General features: G+C 33.7%; 1 protein-coding gene across 5 annotated transcripts in view; it reads right to left on the reverse strand.

The window, feature by feature from the left end:
• Positions 1–1,157: 1,157 nt before the first annotated feature.
• Adck5 (aarF domain containing kinase 5) overlaps positions 1,158–19,663 on the reverse strand; it is a 40,502-nt gene continuing 21,996 nt past the window's right edge. For all 5 annotated transcript variants that reach the window (XM_072543957.1, XM_072543959.1, XM_072543958.1 and 2 more), the window contains exons 6-9: positions 15,721–15,888; positions 9,631–9,808; positions 5,149–5,313; positions 1,158–1,319 (exon numbers count right to left, since the gene is read on the reverse strand). In XM_072543957.1, coding sequence (XP_072400058.1) covers positions 1,205–1,319; positions 5,149–5,313; positions 9,631–9,808; positions 15,721–15,888 — 626 coding nt within the window. In that variant the 3' untranslated portion in view covers positions 1,158–1,204. The remainder of the gene's footprint in view (positions 1,320–5,148; positions 5,314–9,630; positions 9,809–15,720; positions 15,889–19,663) is intronic.

A 19,663-nucleotide genomic window follows, 5' to 3' on the forward strand; every position in this document is an offset into this window, starting at 1 on the left:
CCTGGCCAGGGGATTGCAGGTTTTAATACTTCAGAAAGAACTTCCACCGTTATCTGAAAATAATTTCTATATGACAACATTATATTTATATTTCTACACCAAATATAACAGAAATGCAAAGAAAAGTGAGGTCAGTTTTTAACTTAGCAAAGACTAGAACAATACATTGTTTTAGCTGAAGCAATAATGGTTTCGAATTGTTGTTTTCTAAAAAACTAGCAGCTTCACAAAATTTTTCTAGCAAATTTAGAGTGGGTATTCCAGTGAATGTATTTAAATCGCGATTTGTTTGTATCAAATCATACAAACTAACTCTTTTGCTTTCACTTAATACAGATGGGGTCACTTGGATAGCTTTCTCTTCTGTGCTGATTTTCAGTAAGTGATCCAGCTGTAACTCTGGACTATTTCGGATGGCTTCTAAAACTGCACTAATCGCTGCACCTGTGTTAATTTCGATTTCATCTTCCGTAATTGTTGACGTTGTTTGATCTGAGTCAATCACTACATCTTTTGAAATATACTGTACTAGATAGATGCCTTTGTTTTGCTCGTTTTGATCTTTCTACTTGAGATGATCTTTGTGAAGAGGACAACATTTTGTCCAAAGATCGAATAGGTAGATTCTCAGATGGAATGAAACCATTTTTTAAAAATCGTTCACCAGTCCTCACATCTAAAAAATAAGTAAAACGTTATTTCAATGATTAAGAAAGAACCAGACTGAGACAATATTGCCTAAATCAATTTCCTATCAAATATGATTTATCTGGAAAAAAGTAATCCGATTTTTAAAGTGTCGTACATTTTTGAATTTTGTCACAGGTTTCGCAATACGAAGAGCTTTTTGCCAGTTTTTTTCGTAATTTCTCGTCCTTTGGAAAGTAGTGAATATTTATATCCTTTCGTACATCGAGCAGAATATTGTGGCACTGAACAATATTTATTACTTTTCTTCTTATCGCTCATCATTTTTAAAATGTGATGAAATTTATACCAGTTTTAAACTCTAATGTTTTCAAATTTTTTGGCAGCACGGTCTTTTGAGAACGCGAATACCTCGCCGCCCTTCACAATCTTCATTTGGACAATTTATAGCATATGCCATTTGGTTATAAAAGAGCGCAAGTTTCGAGACTGGAGAAATAAAGAAAATGTCAAAAATAAACATTTATTTAACAATTAATAGAGAACACATTTAAACTTAAATATTCACAGCCCTCATTTTTGATGTAATCATTTCAATATCTGGCGCAAGTCCAAAATAATAAAGAAGTTTGTACGTTTTCTTTGTAAACCATCTTCCAAATTTTCTTATCCTAAAAAAACATACATTTATAAACTTATGAGACGTTATTTTGAGATACGTCAATTTATTTGTAGACTAAGTTCAAAATCTCGTGAACCTGACGTCAATATAGGAACAAAACGATGTAATCATACATTGCTGACGACATTTAATTCTCTTTAGTGCATACTCGTAGAAAGACAGAGTCGAACTAGCTTTTGCATTACAAAAACATTGATACGTGATTTAACAACAAGCACAAATTTTTTCAGAGCAGAAGTGTGCAAAGTGCAGATTGCCATGATGCAACATTCGTGATTGCCATAGGAACTACTAAGTAATCCGGTCAATTTAGACATAAAAATAGTGGTCAAATAACAAACATTTCCGGAAAGCCAAATACTGAAGGAGAGCTGGGGTTTACCATTATAAATAAAGTTCTAAAAATCCCCATCGATCGTGTGTGTACTACAAAAGTTATTCGGGGCCAAAGGTCAAAATTTGAGGTTTTTTGGATTTTTCTCGAAAACGGTAAGCTTTATCAAAAAAACCTCGAACAAAAGCTGTAGATCTTAAAATTCTATATAAAAATAGTCTATGATTTTTCTCTAAGAGTTACCATTCCTGAGATGTCGCGATTCTAAGAGTTACATTATACATGATATAAACATATAAGCCACGTATATACATATCAGGCACTTGAGACAAGTATAAATACTTATTTGTGTCTCTTTTATATATATTATACTATTCTGAAAACATTTATTCAAAAGATAGTCAGTCCCTAACTAAATCCCCTCTACCCACGTGGCCTTAAAAAACATCTGGCTATTCTATTGTCCGTAGGTCTCGTTCATATACATGTCTCTTTTAGTGCTAAAGCTTCAGTTCAAGTGAATATACGTACTTATTACAGCGTCTACCATTTAGGTTATTTGTGCTATTTTATAGCTCTAAAAATGTCTCAGTTTTGCTTTATTTGCAATAAACTTTTAAGTGAAGATAAAACGGTTGTGGTTGATCGTGGAATGCCAAATTTAATCGAGGCTAGTGTCGCGAGAGGTTTTACTGAGTATTTAAGAGTTTTTAGAGTTTGCTAAGTATTTAAGAACTCAAAAATGCGTTACAATGGACGTAGATTGCAAAAAATCATACACCCGGAAAACTTCAGTCGCTGCAGAGAAAAACCAACGTAAGGAGGAACAGGCTAGTACTTCAAAAATAAGTCCACCTCGTACTAGAACGTACTAGACTAGACCAAAATTTAAAGAATCTCTGTTGAAATTAGCTAAAGATCGTTCTGATGATGTAACAAAGGCTGTTTTTGAACGTATTAATTTTGAGTATGATTTAGTTGCTGCTGATGCAAAATACCATGACAGTTTTTATAAATCTTTCTTAAAACCTAATACTGGTGGTAAAATTGGCCGTCCACAAGATGAAACTACAACTGTGCGATAGAAAAAAAATTTCAATTCATAGAAATGAGTCAGAATAAGTCAGAAATTGTCAGTTTTCGTTGGATGAATTAAGGAATGTTTGTCAAGATGTAGCTTTAGATGACAGAACTATAAAAATACGATTGAAATTGAAGTATGATAGTAGAATTATTATTACAGAGAAGCCTGGAAAATTAACATTTATTTGTTTTATAGACAATTACCAAGAAATCTTAAGCCAAGTCTGGTCTGATAAAAAACACTTGGATGAAAAAGACAAGCGGTTAAAAACTTTGAAAGCTGCGGCAGCAATCGTTCGTGAAGATATTCAATCTTGAGTTTTCGATAATACTATGAATATAGACGCTTATAGAGGAATTGTTCACTCTTATTTTTGAAAGTCGGCAAAGGTTAGTCAGGGTGGGACGCACGTGGTACCACTAAGGAGCGGTCATGTCAGCTCTATTATTGCTTCTAAAATATGAAAGAGTGGGTAAATAAATGCAACTTTAGATATTTTTATATGTAGATGCCGCGTGGTCGTAGAATAGGATTAAATTTTTGCGTTTTATAAAATTTTTTAGAGAAAATAATATTATTTTAACTTTTAATAAATTAATCTTTTTAGAAAAATTATTATGATTCAAATTTTTAATTGAAATATGTACAAATCTTAAGTATAAATCAGTTTAAGACTATATTGTAATAATTTCACCAATATTCATTCATTGTGAAAATTATGTTTTAGATACTACTAGTTGTTATTTTAAAATAAGATTAAATAGTACCCATACAGCGTAAAAACTTTCACATATACTATTCATTAAAAGGTACTGTTAAATATTTCAAAAATAAATCAGGAATGCTTTTTGTTGTTATTAAAAAATTATGGATGAAATGGAAGTTTGAAACTTTTGGCGAAATGGAAAATTTCATAATTTAGTAAAAAGTTTCATTGAATACGTTTTTTTTTAATTGAAATTTTTTAAAAATGTTTCGTTAATTTCTAGGCAGAAAAACGGTATAATAAAAAGTTATGTGACGGTTTTTCGTTGTGTTGGAACAAACCTATTTTTAATTCAAAGTTATACAATTAAAAAAATAAATACTTTGAATATTGTAAATATCATATTTTTAAGTTTTAAAATTAAAAATTTAACAATTTAATATATTAAAAATAAAGATTTTATTGTGAAAAAAACAAAAAAAAGACAGTTTGCAAATCAATGGCATCGAAATTTGTTTAGGCGTAGATGCAAAGTTACCCGTTCGTACTCCTTTCCCACTTCCCCCTAACTACATATTTCATTATGAAATTTTCGCCACGGCGCCACGCTTTGAGTTTATGCAGCCAACCTCAGGAGGAGTGTTTTGAAGTATAAACCGTAACCAAATCGCCCATTTGAACTGCTCTTCTATAAGCGTCTATATTCTTTGATACTATGCACCCTCCACCAGGTAGAATGTTCGAGGATATAAATAACGATATTCCCGACTCATTATCATATTTTTCAATAATCAATATCAATAATAAGGAAATATCTAGAACTTGACGGGTATTGTTTCTCTAAATTATCCTGAAAGTTAGTGGAGTAGGCCTACAGGGGAAAACTCGGTAAAAAACGCGCCGAGTACACTACCTCACAGGTGGCGTGGAAATGTATGCATATCATGTACAATGTGACTGTTAGAATCGCGATATCTCAGGAATGGTAACTTTTAGAAAAAAAATCATGAGGACCATTTTTGTAGAGAATTTTAAGATCTACAACTTTGGTTTTAAGGTATTTTTTGATAAAACTTACCGTTTTCGAGAAGAATTCAAAAAATCTCAAATTTTGACCTTTGACCTCGAATAACTTTTATAGCACACATACAATCGATGAGGATTTGTAAAACTTTATCTGTAATGGTAAACCCCATTATACTCTCCACCGATATTTGATTTTCCGGGAATTTTTGTTATTTTAAATGTCTATATTGACCGGAGTAAAGAAGATAATAAAGTGATATAAATATGGCTGAAAGCTCGAATATATGAACTTTACCCAAATAAAAGGCAGATGCAGATATCGAGGACAGTTTTATTAAACCTTGCCCAAGTACTTTCGCTCTCAGAGCATCTTCAGGGGCATTTCATCATTTCGTTTGTCCTTTGTCTAGTGTTAGTTTTGTGTAAATGTATTATTTAATGTATAATATAACATTCATCAACGTGCAGGATAGTTTAAAGTACTTGGGCAAGATTTAATAAAAAACTGTGCTCGATATCTGCCTTTTATTTGAGTAAAGAAGATATTAGTTGAATTACATATGAAATTAAAATAGGTAATGTATTTAGGATTAATTTTTTTCTCGAGCATGCGCATTTTCCAAATTTATTGCGTTATTAAAGTTTTAATAAAATAAAAGAATACTTACTGTAGAACAATTTCGAAATACATACTAGCAGGAACGTTTACTATAGTTTTAACAATACTTGATTGTACTCCATAAACGGATTTTGTAGCTGTTCTCGCTAATGTGGTATATCTATCTATGGGATTGCCATGCTGATCAGCTATGGCACGGATTGTATTTAAGTTTCTAAAAGTTCAATAACAAAGATTAATGACATTTGACAATGACTTAAACATACTTTCGTTATAATGCAAAACAAGCAGTGAATCGGCTACCATCAATACCACTACCTGCTACGGGTCTTTAAAAAATGAACATATCATTTAAATTCAAACAAACTTTGTTTTAAAAAAAGCATAATAAAAGTGATTTATTAGTTTTTTAGTTCTTTAATTATCCCTAACAACCATGCTATTAATTCCTTTAGAGAATCTGTTTATTATATCTGATCGAGTACGGCACCTAGGCCGACTATCGAACCCATGAACCCTATAATTTCTTGTTTTTATTTAAAGAATCATCACCAAATTTAATGGCCACAGATAGAATGTAACAGGCTCTGACTAGAGTTACGGAATGGACTTTAAATGTAGGGATTGATATAAGCCCACAGAAGTCCAAAATCATGAAATTTGTCAAAAGTCATTTAGGGAGATTAGATCCTTTAAAACTGCAATGAGTAAAGTAAAATGCACTGAGGTATGGGTGTTTCTTTGCTACCTGGAAATTGTGCTACGGAAAGTGTAAATTACAAGAACAAAACAAATTAGCTTGTCAGTGTAATGATAAAAAGTGGTTAGCTAATTAACTAACAGATAAAAATGAATTCATTACCTGCTTTTAATCGCTCAAGAACTAATTATAACAAACCAATGTAAACAAACAGTGGACTTACTATACAACCTGTCCCACCTTGCAACACTCAACAAGTATTATATGAAAACAGTCAGCAGACAATACAACCTCAGTGTATTGCAACTCAACCAATTCGCACACAGTATGCAGCATCAACTAGCGATGAAGAATTCGCAGGATTCGACGAGAGCGACCAAAATAAAGAAAATCATTGACAAGAAGTCAAAAAAACCTGAAACAGAAGAAAAGTGAATGTTAACCAATAGACCATTGGAGGCAGTAACGAATAACACTTAATTTTCTAAACTCCCAAACCAAGAGGAAGAAGAAGCCACTAAAACTAACGAAAACGTAAATAAAACCACCTCCAATATACGTCTACGGAGTACTTAAATACGATGAAATGATAAAACAAATAGATCTAATAGCAGAAAACACACAAAACATCACAAAATCCTTAGCAGACAACATGTTAAAGACCAATTGCGATACACCAGACACATAGGAAAATAATAAAATACATGAGGGACAAAAATGTAGTACACCACACCTACCAACCTAAAGAAGAGTGTGCCTATAGAATAGTCATCAAACACCTACATGATACGACGGACATTGGTGAAATAAAAACTGAATTAGCCAAAAATGGATATAGGTCAGAAATGAGATTAATTGCATAAGTAAAACGACGAAACAACCTTTAAATATATTCTTCGTCGATTTAGAACCAGCAGATAACAACAAAGACATTTACAAATTGGCAAATCTTCAAAATAAAGCTATACAAGTGGAAACTCCAAAAATAATAAAAGGCATCACCCAATGCATGAGATACCAGCAATATGGTCACTCAAGAGCATACTGCAACAGACTATTTGTGTGCGTAAAATGTGGTGGGGAGAACATAATACAAAAGCCTGCAAAAAAAGTAAAGATACCCCTACAAGGTGTGCTTTATGTGATGGTGCCCATCCAGCCAACTACAAAGGATGCCGATTCTATCATAATTTATTCAAACCAAACAACGCCAACAATCGTATGAATATTCAACAAAACGCAAACAATACAACAACTAGACTTATAATGTGTACAACGACATCAGTGTACAACCTATTCCTCAGACCACCCAGACAATACAGCCCACGCTGAATCGGCTGTTCTGATGAAAAATACCATTAAACATGCAGAACTACCAAAGTATGCTCAAAATTGCTTGCAAGCTACAGTTATCAAAGTCAGCATTAGGTCTTACGAACTAATAGTCGCAGCAGTCTACTGTCCACCTTGATAAAACTTAAAGAAACAAGAATTCAACAGCAAACATGTATTATTTGGATCTCGTCTCACAACAACTAAAGGCACTGAACTAGTAAGCCTAATACATGAAAACAGTTACCACCCTTGGTCAACAGGCTCTCCTACATACTGACCAACGGATCCAAACAAACCACCTGATTAGCTGGATCTATTTATCACTCAGGACATCTCTCCTGCTTACATGGAAGTCATGCCGAGCTACGACCTTTCATTCAACCACTCGCCAATTATAGCAACCATTAGCAGCTTCATAGTCTACAAAACGGCCACACCAAGGCTGCACACTGGGAGAACTAACTGGGACAAATACCGTCGAAAATTAGAAGAAGAAATCAGTCTACAGTAAGCCTCAAAACAAGAATAGAGATAGATGAAACACTAACAGCCTTAAACAACACTCTTATAGAGGCCGTACAAAATGCCACACCTGCGGACAATACAGGTAGCAAAACCCAATACATCCCAGCTGAAATAAAAAAGTTGGTAGCCCAAAAAAGGACCAAATGGCACCGAACCCATATCCCAGTAGACAAGACTACATTAAACAGGCTAAGCAATCAACTAAAATCCAAACTTAAAGAGGTACAAGAACTGTCATTTACAAACTACATAACAAATCTTAACCGGCAGTACAACTCGATATGGAAACCGATCAAAAACTCCAAAAAACCTAAAACTCCGGTACCTCCAATTAGAAACCATGAGGGACCAACACTACAGTGGGCCAGAAGTGATGAGGAAAAAAACAATGCTATTTGCCAAACACCTAGCTCAAATATTTACTCCCAATAACGAAGCCCCAAACATTGAAATTAAAAGAAACATAAATAACATTCCAGCGAACATACCAGTAATCAGACCACTAATCAAAAACGAAGTTAAACCAGAAATTCAATATTTAAACATTACAAAATCTCCATGGCTGGACAAAATAACACCCAATATGATAAAAGAACTACCAGACGAAGGAATCATACTGTTTACACTTATCTAAAATGCCATTCTACGGTCAAATTACTGGTCAAAGCTCTTTAAAACCGCTGAAATAATACTAATTCCAAAAGCAGAAAAAAATCCAAAAGAAGTTTCATCATATAGGCTAATAAGTCTACTACCAATCGCATCCAAAATACTGGAAAGGTTACTGTTACAAAAAATTAATTCAGGATAATGGATACCCCACCAAAAATTTGGCTTTCGAAAAGAATACTCAACGCTATAGCAGGTTCACAGAATAGTACAATCCATAAATTCTGCAATGGAAAGAAAACAATACTGCACAGCTGCCTTTCTAGACGTTAGTCAAGCCTTTGACAAGGTTTGGCACACAGGCCTGATTTTCAAAATCAAGAAATATCTTCCCATCACCTACCTGAAACTGTTAAAATCCTATCTAAGTGGGAGAGAATTCCGAACAAGAGTGAATGAAAGTAATTCCAATAATTTTCCTATAAAATCTGGTGTCCCAATAATCAAACAATCACTGGTACGTTTGCAGATGAAGCTGTCATCCTTGCAGTCAACGAAAATTCAACTAGAGCATCTAATATTCTACAGATACAAGTGAATGAAATCGAGACGTGATCAAACAAGTGGAGAATTAAAATGACTGAAACAAAATCAGTCCAAGTGACATTTACCTTGAGAAGAGACCAGTGTCCTCCAGTTTCACTTAACAATATCCAAATTCCTCAATCATCTACCACCGATTACCTAGGAATACATCTTGACTCAAAACTCAATTGGAAAGAACATATTCTTAAGAAGCGGAAACAAATTGACCTAAGAATGAAAGACCTATGGCTAGTCGGTAGGAAATCGAAACTGGCCCTAGAAAATAAAATCCTTGTCTATAAAGCTATCATAAAACCTATCTGGACGTATGGAATTCAACTCTGGGGATGTGCGAGCAAGTCAAATACAAGCAAAATTCAAAGAAGCCAATCGGAAATACTGCGAACGATAACTTATGTAATCTGGTATGTGTCAAACCTAACACTTCATGAAGACCTAAGAATCCCGTTCATACAGGATGTGATCACTAAATATAGCACGAATCACCATGAAGGACTGAAATCACACAGTGACCCCTTACTTCAACCTCTAATAGAACATAATGCCATTAGGAGACTCAAAAGGAACTGGCCAGCTGATCTGAGACACAGTTAAAGTTTCTGTTAACTGGAGAAGACCTTAACAAGCCAATAGGAGCCGTTTGCTCTACAGCCCGAAAATTAGCATATAGAACATTATTTGTGTTTTGATTGCTAAACAGTGTAACTAAATAAAAAGAAACCTATAAAATAAAAGAATTAAGATTAATAACTTTACCTTATAACTAATAAAAGTGATCTAGGCATCTCTTTTAGGCACACCATAATAGTGTCGAATCTATTCTTTGCAAATTCAGTCATCCTTTGTAAATCCTCTTCGGAAAGGCGTACCTTTAATTGGAATCCTTGAGCTTTCAGCGGCGCTTGTGTCAAAATTTCGGCAAAAAGTTCGTAATCTGAAAAAGTAATCTTTTAATTAATTTATTTATTTTTATTTGGCGTATGGCTACATCACAGGTAAGTTTTTTGTATAATTAAAGAGGACATACATTACAAACAGTAAATAACAATACTTAATGGTTATAAGAGAAAGAGGTAAAGAAAGCATTAAGGAAATTAAAAAATAGAAAATCACCAGGAGAGGACAGAATACCGAAAGAACTCCTAAAGTATGGAGGACCAGATCTGATCAAACGACTATTAAAACTAATCAAAAAAACAATAGAACAAAACAAAATTCCTCAAGAATGGAGATCAAGAACATAGGAATTAATTTATTAAACACAACACTAAAATTAACAAGCAAAGTGATAACAAATAAACTGAACGAAATTATAAAACTAACAGAATAAAGGTCGCGGCATATTATCGTGCACGTATAGTTTCCGGCACGTAGCGTTTCCACTCCAGCAATTGGGCTGCGCGTTCACATTTTCATACATAGAACGTTTCAGTTTGGTTCGGTGAAGATATGATCTCGCTTTTCTCGACAAAAATTATGTGCAATTGCTCTTCTTTTTAACGATGAAGAATGAAAAACTGTGTTAAAAATAAGGTTTGAAGTACATCCAGTGCTAAGAGAAAGGAAGAAGGAATGTGAATACTGGACTTTATACAGAGAATTAATTGATGACGATGAAAAATATTATAGATATTCTAGAATGAATAGGATTCAGTTTAAATATATGTTAAATTTAATTTCACCTTCAGTTAAAAAAACAAAATACTACATTTAACGAAGCCATACATATCAAACCAAAAAGTATTTTTAAAAAGAAGAGGTACCACTTCCGTACAAAAGTCCTAATTGTTTATCACTTCCGTGATTAATTGTCACAAAGCAATAAAAACACATGCATAAATGACAAAATAGCCTCGAAAATTATTTTTTTAAATACTCTGTATCAAAATCAAACAAATACCTAAATAAACAACAGGGGGAAAACGACGGACATCTTATTCACATTATCCTTACCAACCGGTTACGACTCGTTACGTAGCCGTCGGCATCAGTAAAATATTGTTTTCAAATATACTGAACGGAAACGTTAAGTGTCTGAAACGCTATGTTCCGGACAGTGTGCGTTGTTCATATTTAAAACCATTTAAATTATATTTTTCAGAAACTAAACGCTATGTGCTGGAAACGCAACGTGCACGATAATATGCCACGACCTTAACAACAAGGTTTTACGTCGGGAAGATCATGCACCGAAGCTACATTTATAATGGGGCAAGTGCAAGAGATAGTTAGAATACAACAAACCGGCATATCTACCATCTGTGGACCTTAAGAAGGCATTTGATTGGGTCAAATTAAAGGACGTTCTCCACTTATTGTACGCAAGAGAGATACCTCTAGGAATAATCAAAACGATCGAAAATATCTAGCAAAACAACACAATAAAAGTAAAAGTAGAAGCAGAACTAACCGAACCTATTGAAGCTGGCAATGGGATAAGACAGAGAGATTCCCTGAGTTCTCTATTGTTCAACCTGATTATGGATAAAATAATAAAAAAAGTAAGAACTAAAAAAGGATACCAAATGGGAGAAAAACAACTTAAAATAATCTGCTATGCAGACGACGCAATACTACTCTCTCAAAGTAAAGATGATTTACAACGTATGCTGCACCAATTTAATATAACCGCCAGAAAATTTAACATATTAATTTTGACAAAAAAAGCAAAATGCATGGTTATAACAGCAAATTTACTAAGATATAAATTTGAGGATGGAGGAATTGGAAGATCAGACAATAGAACAAGTGATGGAGTTTTAATTTCTAGGCATCGCATTATCTAGCTACGGAAAGCTTGAAACTGAAGTGGAAGATCAAGTGAATAGAGCAAACAGAGCCGCAGGTTGCTTGAAAGAAACAATATGGACAATATTACACAGAGAGGACAAAAAGGATGTTAGAAACAGCAGAGATAAAAACATTTAGAAAAATTGATGGTAAGACACTATGGGATAGAGATAGAAGTACAGATATACGACGTAGATACAAGGTGGAGAACATCAAGAACTGGGTAAGAAATAAAGTAGAATGGGACGATCATATAAGCCTAATGACAACAAATAGAGCAGTAAAGACGGCAAGAGATGGTTCCCCAATAGAAAGACGATCAGTAGGAAGAACACGAAAACGATGGAACGACAACTTACTGGAGACACATTGAAAAACAGCCAGAGCTGTGTCTACATAAAAAGAAGAAGAATGTTTATAAACAAACATTGAGTTGACAAGTAGCTCTTGTCGAGTTGACGCTATGATCGCAACTAAGAAATCGGACGGATTGCCACTGTAGGATCTGATCGCGCATTCCTCCACCAGCTGTTTAACCGTTTGTTTTGTAGCACCGCAATTGGGGGAGGTATTTTTCCCCACCTGAAAACTAAATCGGAGCGCCTGCCACAGTTCGTTCTTATTCTATTCAGTGTGGTCCAGATTCGCCTTGGTTGGCCGAAACTTCTGGAGAAGAGCGGCTGGAAAATCAAGATTTGACAAGAAAGCAAGGTAGACCGAGAATAAGTTGGAGAGAAGGAATCGATAAAGACTTAAGGGAGAGGGGAGTTGAAGAAAACCTTTGGAACGACCGAGATAAATGGAGACTGGAAATCAGAAGACGGCGTAGAACGTTATAAACTGATTGATTGATTGATTCGTCGAAACCCTTTGGTTACTTTTAATAAGGTAAGATAAGGAAAAAAGATTTTCTGAGGATACTGGGCTCAATCAGTGAAAATAGCAACTGGCGAGTTAGATATGATAGAAAGAAATATACGAACAATATAGAGAACCGACACTATCACAATACACTAGGCTACAACGATTACGAGGGGGGGACATGCGGTCCGGATGCACGAGAAAAGAGATAATAGAACATTACTAAAAGCAAGAATGTAAGGAAAAAGACCTATTGGAAGACCAAGAAGAGCTGCGAGGACGAAGTAGATGACGATGTCAAAAACCTCATAAAAAGACGTTCATGGGAAAGAATAGCAGTAGATCAAGATCTTTGGAGAAGCTTACTGAAGGAGGCCAAGGTCCGACTTGAGATGGATGCACGGATGGACACTGTTTTCAACTGAAAAAAAAGTAAAAGCTCTATAGAGCGTTCCACGTTAAGAAAATAACATTGCGGAGATGGAACCATGTATTTCTTATGGACGATAGAAACGCAGCGATGCCAGGACGAACACAAGCACGATTCAGGGTTGTATTATTTGTATTTTCATTTGAGCAATTGACCAAAAATGCCCATTCGAAAAAAGAGATGAAAAGTAGTGAAAATTATTTTAATTAAATAAATAGTATTTACAAAAGGTAATTTTATTTTATATTATTTTAATTATAGTAACGACAGTTTATTTATTTTTCGGTGAGAATACCATATGCCATTAATAATGGAAATCAGTAGAAAATATTTTTTCTAAATCATGCATTTTTCAGACTATTAAAGATAAGCAACGGGCCGCTTTGCATATATCTAATTACTAATTGCAACTTAAAATAATACGGTGTGTGTATGCCAGCGATTTTATGTCGTTCTCCGACTACATAATGATAATAAGGCTTTGCGGTTCTTTAGTAGTTGTTGTGACTTTACAGTTAAATGTTAATTGAAAATGGAAATTGAAAATTTAAGCCAAGGGAATATCTTGAACATCCGTGCAAAACAAATTGTTTTAAATGTATTTAATTATCATCTAAATTTAAGAAGTGGTGAAAGTGTTAGCAGTTTAACCGATAAAGTAAGTGCTATGACGGGAGTAAGTTTTAGTATAAAAAATACTATTTCTAAAATACGCAAAGAAACTGCGGAAGGAGGACTAAGGCCCATAGAAAACGTACCAAAAGTAGAGTGAACAGCAGAAAGTTCACTAACGATGCAGTAGTTCGTACGCAGCTACGTGTCATCGTGCATAGTTTTTTCTGTAAAAATTTACCGCCGAGATTAAACAAAGTTTTTGCACTGGTTAAAAAAGACATAAGATTTAGCAAACATACCACGCACAACAATGTGGAGAATACTCCATGAAATGAACTTTGTTTTTTGCAAACAAGGAGTAAAGTCAAGCATGATTGAACGGCCCGATATTCTAAAATGGAGGCATTAGTATTTGCGTGAGATAGAAAAATTTCGTTCTCAAAGATACACCTTCGTTTATTTGGACGAAACTTGAGTGAATGTTGGACATAGTGTTTCCAAAGAATGGAATGACCTCTCAGTGACTTCAACAAGGGATGCGTTTGTTAAGGGGTTGTCAACAAGCCTAAAACAGCCGACACAACGAGGCCCCCGATTTGTTATAGTGTATGCGGGTAGCGAATTGGGCTTTGTAGAAGCTGCTTTTTGGTTTTTACCTAAAAAAACTCAGCGGACTATCATGATGAGATGGATGGTCCTATATTTGAACAATGGTTTAAGGAAAACCTGCTCTCTAATCTTCCAGTGAAAACTGTTGTGATGGACAACGCTTCGTACCATTCGAGGAGAGAAGAAGTGATTCCGACACAAGCCTTCAATAAAGATCAAATTAAGACATGGTTGATAGAGAAAGATATCTTTTTTGAAGAAGATTATTTAAAATCAGAGCTCATGGAAGTTGTAAACACATACAAAGAAAAATACATAAAAAGACATATTGCCTCACACAACACAGAGTTTAAGACCGCCGCTATGGAACAATTAATAAAAAATACAAACTATTGTAAACTTTCTATTAAGGAAGCGCAAAAATTTTTTGTTATTGACGGGTTGATGGACGATATTGATCCTGTGGTAATAAATGTGACGGATGACAGTGACAGTAATGAAAGTGAAAGCGATGATAGAGAAGATGAGAATGATGTTAATATGCAGTGAGTAAATTATGTGATAGTGTGCAAATCGGCGGGCACAAAGTGCCAAATCCGAAAAGTCTGTAAATAATAGTCCGGCAAAAGTGAAAATTAGGTAATAGTGAGAAGAATTTCATATATATATATATATATATATATATATATATATATATATATATATATATATATATATATATATATATAGAATTGACACTAAATGGAAAAAAGAATGAAATAACCACATAAGCAGAATGGTCAAAATAGCAAGAAATAAATCAGTAATCGGTAGAAGTATCGGCCGACCACGCAAAAAGATGTAGTGACAACCTTCCATAGAGGTATCAATCCGTCAATGAACAAGCATGATTGCTTATAAAGAGGAAGAAGAATAAGAAGATAAAAAAATATAACTTTGATACGCTGAAATGTATTGGGACACCCTGTATATTTCAAAATAATTTTAAAATATAGCTTTTATCAACTTACAAACTAATAATTTAAAAATTTTTTTACTCTTTCGCTGTAATCTTCCGTTCAGTTAGTGGTGATTCACCTAGTATACAAGGAAACCTTTTTATGTATGTAATTGATGTTATTACTTACATGAAAATAAAATAAAAGCTCCACTTATTTTCTTTTAGTTACATCTTATCTAAAGCGTTTATAAATATGTAATGTTAAAGAATAGTAAAATTTAACTATTTTTATTAGTCCTATAATAATTACATACCTATATCCTTCAATTAAAGAAACAAGTATTTATAATGCATTATTTTGTATTCTACTATACGTATCCTTTTATTAGTGAAATTAATTAACTACAACTAGACAGTACTGAATACGGCTCTGATTAGAATGAATCATATATGGACAATCAGAAACACTTGCCTGAGAGTTTTGGCAACACTGATCTCCATAAGCACAATGTTATTTTCTTAACTTGAAACAAAGTACAGTTGTTTTTTAATAAGCTTAAAAGAAATCTTCATTAGAATTCACAAAACATGAACTAATTACCTTTAACTCCCAATTCATTGGAATACTTCATCATGTTCCGGTGGTCGCGAAACACAATGGCTTTCCAAAAATGGCTTAGTGCTGTTCGATCTTCCGCCGATACTTCTTGATACAGTCCATGGTCTAGTAATACCAACTGTGCGTTTCCATTTACTTTTCTAACTAACACTAAAAACAAACAATGTAGGATATAATTATTGAAGAATTGGATTATTGATAAGAACACAAGCATTGAACATCAACAAAAATAAATACTGAGCGGTGTTGCCAGCTAATTGTTGATTTTCTCACAAAGAAAAATGTAAATAAAGAGAAGCTTATTGCAATATAATTGGAAGCCACAATTTTACAGAATTCTATTTTATTGCATCATGTCTATAAAGAAACCTGTGTACAGAAAAATTATTGGGTGATTATTGCAGCACATGAAAATGGCGTCGACTTCCCGTACACGTGCTGAATTAAGAGCAGTTTTAAGCAAAAACAGCAGTTTAAATTTAACTTTTATTGACGATAGTGATGACAGTGTAGCAGACAGACTATAGGCCCAATAGCGATGATTTTTTGTCAAAATCTAATAAGGTAGGCATTTTTTCTTATTTTTTTGGCTTACCATGTTTTTGTAAAAATATATCTCATTTATATTATATGGAAAAATATGGTATGTCATGTGGCTTATCGAGTTATTGAGATAAAAATTTTGGAATATTCACAAATTCTGGAGTCTAATACAGTAGGTAATGTTTTTGTATTCTAGGATGAATTACAGGAACCGATACTTATGCGGAGTTAAGCTCATTCGTCCTTCAAAGCAGTTATCTCTGTGAATATCAGAGTTAAAAGTAAGAATAGATCGTAAAAGAAAAAACAGAAAAGTAACATTTCTAGAAAATACACTGCTGAATATTTGGTTAATGTAGGAGATGAGGAGATTAAAGTATGTAAGACTGAATTCCTAAGCGTTTATGGTCTTCAAAAGTCTTGTGGAAGAATTGAGAATATGTACTTTTAAAATAAAGTCAAACGGGGCTACGGTTCCTATTCCTAATATGAGAGGTAAGCACAAAAACAGACCCAATAAACTTTCAGAGGAACATATTTAATCAGTAAAAGCTCATATTGAATATATTGCTAAATACCAAAGTCACTACAGCAGAGCCAAAAATTTTGTACTGAATATAACATAGGGTTTAAACTACCTCGATCTCATACTTGCAAGACTTGTGATGACACCATCATTAAAATAAAGGCAGCAAAAGACGCTAATAATACGGAGCAAGAAAAAGAGTTAACTACTTTATTAAACATAGCTCGAGCTGACGAAATGCAACCTTTGATAAAAACTGAAAAAAAAAATGTATTACAAACAAGTTAAAATTAGTAAAATTAGTAATCTCGTTTGACTTACAGCTAAGTATGCCTCTGCCAAAATTAACCACTGGTCCTGCATTTTACTGTAGAAAAATTTGTCTTTATAACTTAGAGATTCACGCCTGTACCAACGATAAGGTATACATGGTTACTTCTGTTGTAATTAAATTTTTAAAGAGCAAGTCATGTTATGAAGAGCTCGTTGTTTTTACCGATTATTGTTTAGGTTACCACAAGAACTGGCAATTAATGGCTGTTTGGTAGCAATTAGTCAAGGTAGAGAAATTTAAACAAACAACACATCACTTTCTGGTTAGTGATCATTATGTTATGACACCAGATCGAGATTTTGCTAAAATTGAAGAACGTCAAAGAAACCGTGCACCCAGTGGCGCACCCAGGGGGGATTTTGGAGGTTAACCCCTGCCCCCCCCCCCCGGCACTATTCCGACACTGTTACTCACAAATTTTAAGGAATTAAAATGGTGGAGGTAGCATAAAAAAATTTCGGTGCCCAACCAAAACCACCTCCACAGGAAAATTCTAGGTTCGCCACTGCGTGCACAAGCTATTTATATGCCGGAAGGTTGGGAACATATTATTGAAAGCAATTAAAAAGCATCCTTTTGTTTTAATGCAGATAACAAAAAGCTTAGCAGAGCTTAGATTTTGCAGGAACATACAGCTTTCGATTTAAAGCACAAAATGTAGGGTCATTTTTTGTCAATCATAGTGTCAATGGAGATTATCAAGAAGTTAATGTCATAATAAAAGTCTAAACTGTAACAATAGAGTTATCAAACATTCCCAAAAAATACAAATAACCTCCGAAAATTACAAAACACAAAATGAAAAATATAAAAAGCTTATTACCTTATATTCCGCCAGTCTACCATACTTTTTATAATCAACTTAAAGAAGCTACTGACAATCGTAATGAAGAAGTTGAAAATGTAGATATTTAATTTTATTATTTTTTTTTCCGATGTAGTGTTACGATTTTTTAAATTGAAGAACATGTTAAGCCACATTTTTTTAAATAAACCCCATTTTTCTTCTAAATATGTGTTTTTTCTGTAAAATAGTAAACGCTTATGAATTTTAATGATTAACACAATCAAATAATAAGAGTTATGGTTTTCTAAAGTTCAATCAATATATTGTTCTAAACTTTAAACCTTAATAGCTCAGCATTCTTATTTTGTGGCTTACCATATGCTGCAATAAGGTCTTCAAATATTTTCAATTTCATTAAACATTTTACTAAAGTTTCATTTTCGGCATCAACCACACTCTTATTCCATACTCTTTGGTATAGTTAACTATGTTTAAAACAAGATGAAAGGTTAAGGCGAGTGAATAGTATAAATTAAGATAAACAAGAATGATTGGTATGGTTTGGTCAAGTTAGAATAGGTAAACTTGACTTTAAAAACGATTACTTTCTCCATTTTTCCTCAGTAAATACAGTAGTTTTATTACGGTTCTGCAACTATTCTCAAAAGGTCTAAATTATGCTATAACATGCCCATCAGTTCCTAAACTGGACATTATTAGTGCAGTTTAAAAAGTCTGTCAAGAACTACCAATACACGAAAAGGAAGAATATAGACTACCGTGCAATAAGAAACTGGAGAAAAGTACAAAATCAAAAGCAAATATTGGTAAAGAGGAACTCAAAGCTATCAAAGATCTAAAAGAAGATGAGCCCACAATAATATTACCAGCTGACAAGGGCAACGCAACTGTAGTTATGGACAAAAGTCAATATCAGGAAAAAATCCAAGAGTTAGTCACAAATGGACTTTACACAAAACAAAAAAAAAAGGATCTAACTAAATCCCTGTAAAACAAAATATATAAAACACTGCACAAATGTAAGGAATACCAGACAGACTAAGAACACTAAGACCCACTACAGTAAAACACCACACCTATACGGAGATCCAAAAATACACAAAGATCTCCACCAATTTTTAATTCTTCTTGGAGCAAACTATCAAAGTTCCTCCAAGACATAATACAGCCTTTAGCACACAATACAACAACATTTATAAAAAACTCACAACAAATCTTGCCAAAACTAGCAGAAATAGATGACAATCTCAACAATATGTTATCAAATTAGAGAGATTAAACGTATAACTAATTTTTACAAATAAGATTTTTGATTAGCCATGAGCTTATTCTTATCTCCATTATTAGCAGATTTTTTCATTAGCAGAATTCGAACAAAACATTGTACATAAATATGACTAATAACCCATAGTATGGTGAAGATATGTAGATGACCCACATTTGACCTCATAAACCAGAAGCGTTGAATAAATTTCTGATTAACATCAACAGTAAACAATAATCAATCAAATTTACCATGGAAAAAGAAAAGAACAACGCAATTCCTTTTCTGGGCGTGTTAATCACAAAAGAGGATACAGGGTAGCAACCATCGTTTACAGAAAACTAACTCACACAAACAGAGATTTAAATTACCACTAAAGTAATGGTAGATAAAAGTGAATTATCTATCATTATATGATAGAGCCCAAAACACCTGCTCCAAAAAAAAGCA

Source organism: Diabrotica undecimpunctata, chromosome 9 (assembly GCF_040954645.1).
Source record: "Diabrotica undecimpunctata isolate CICGRU chromosome 9, icDiaUnde3, whole genome shotgun sequence".
Lineage (NCBI taxonomy): Eukaryota > Metazoa > Arthropoda > Insecta > Coleoptera > Chrysomelidae > Diabrotica > Diabrotica undecimpunctata.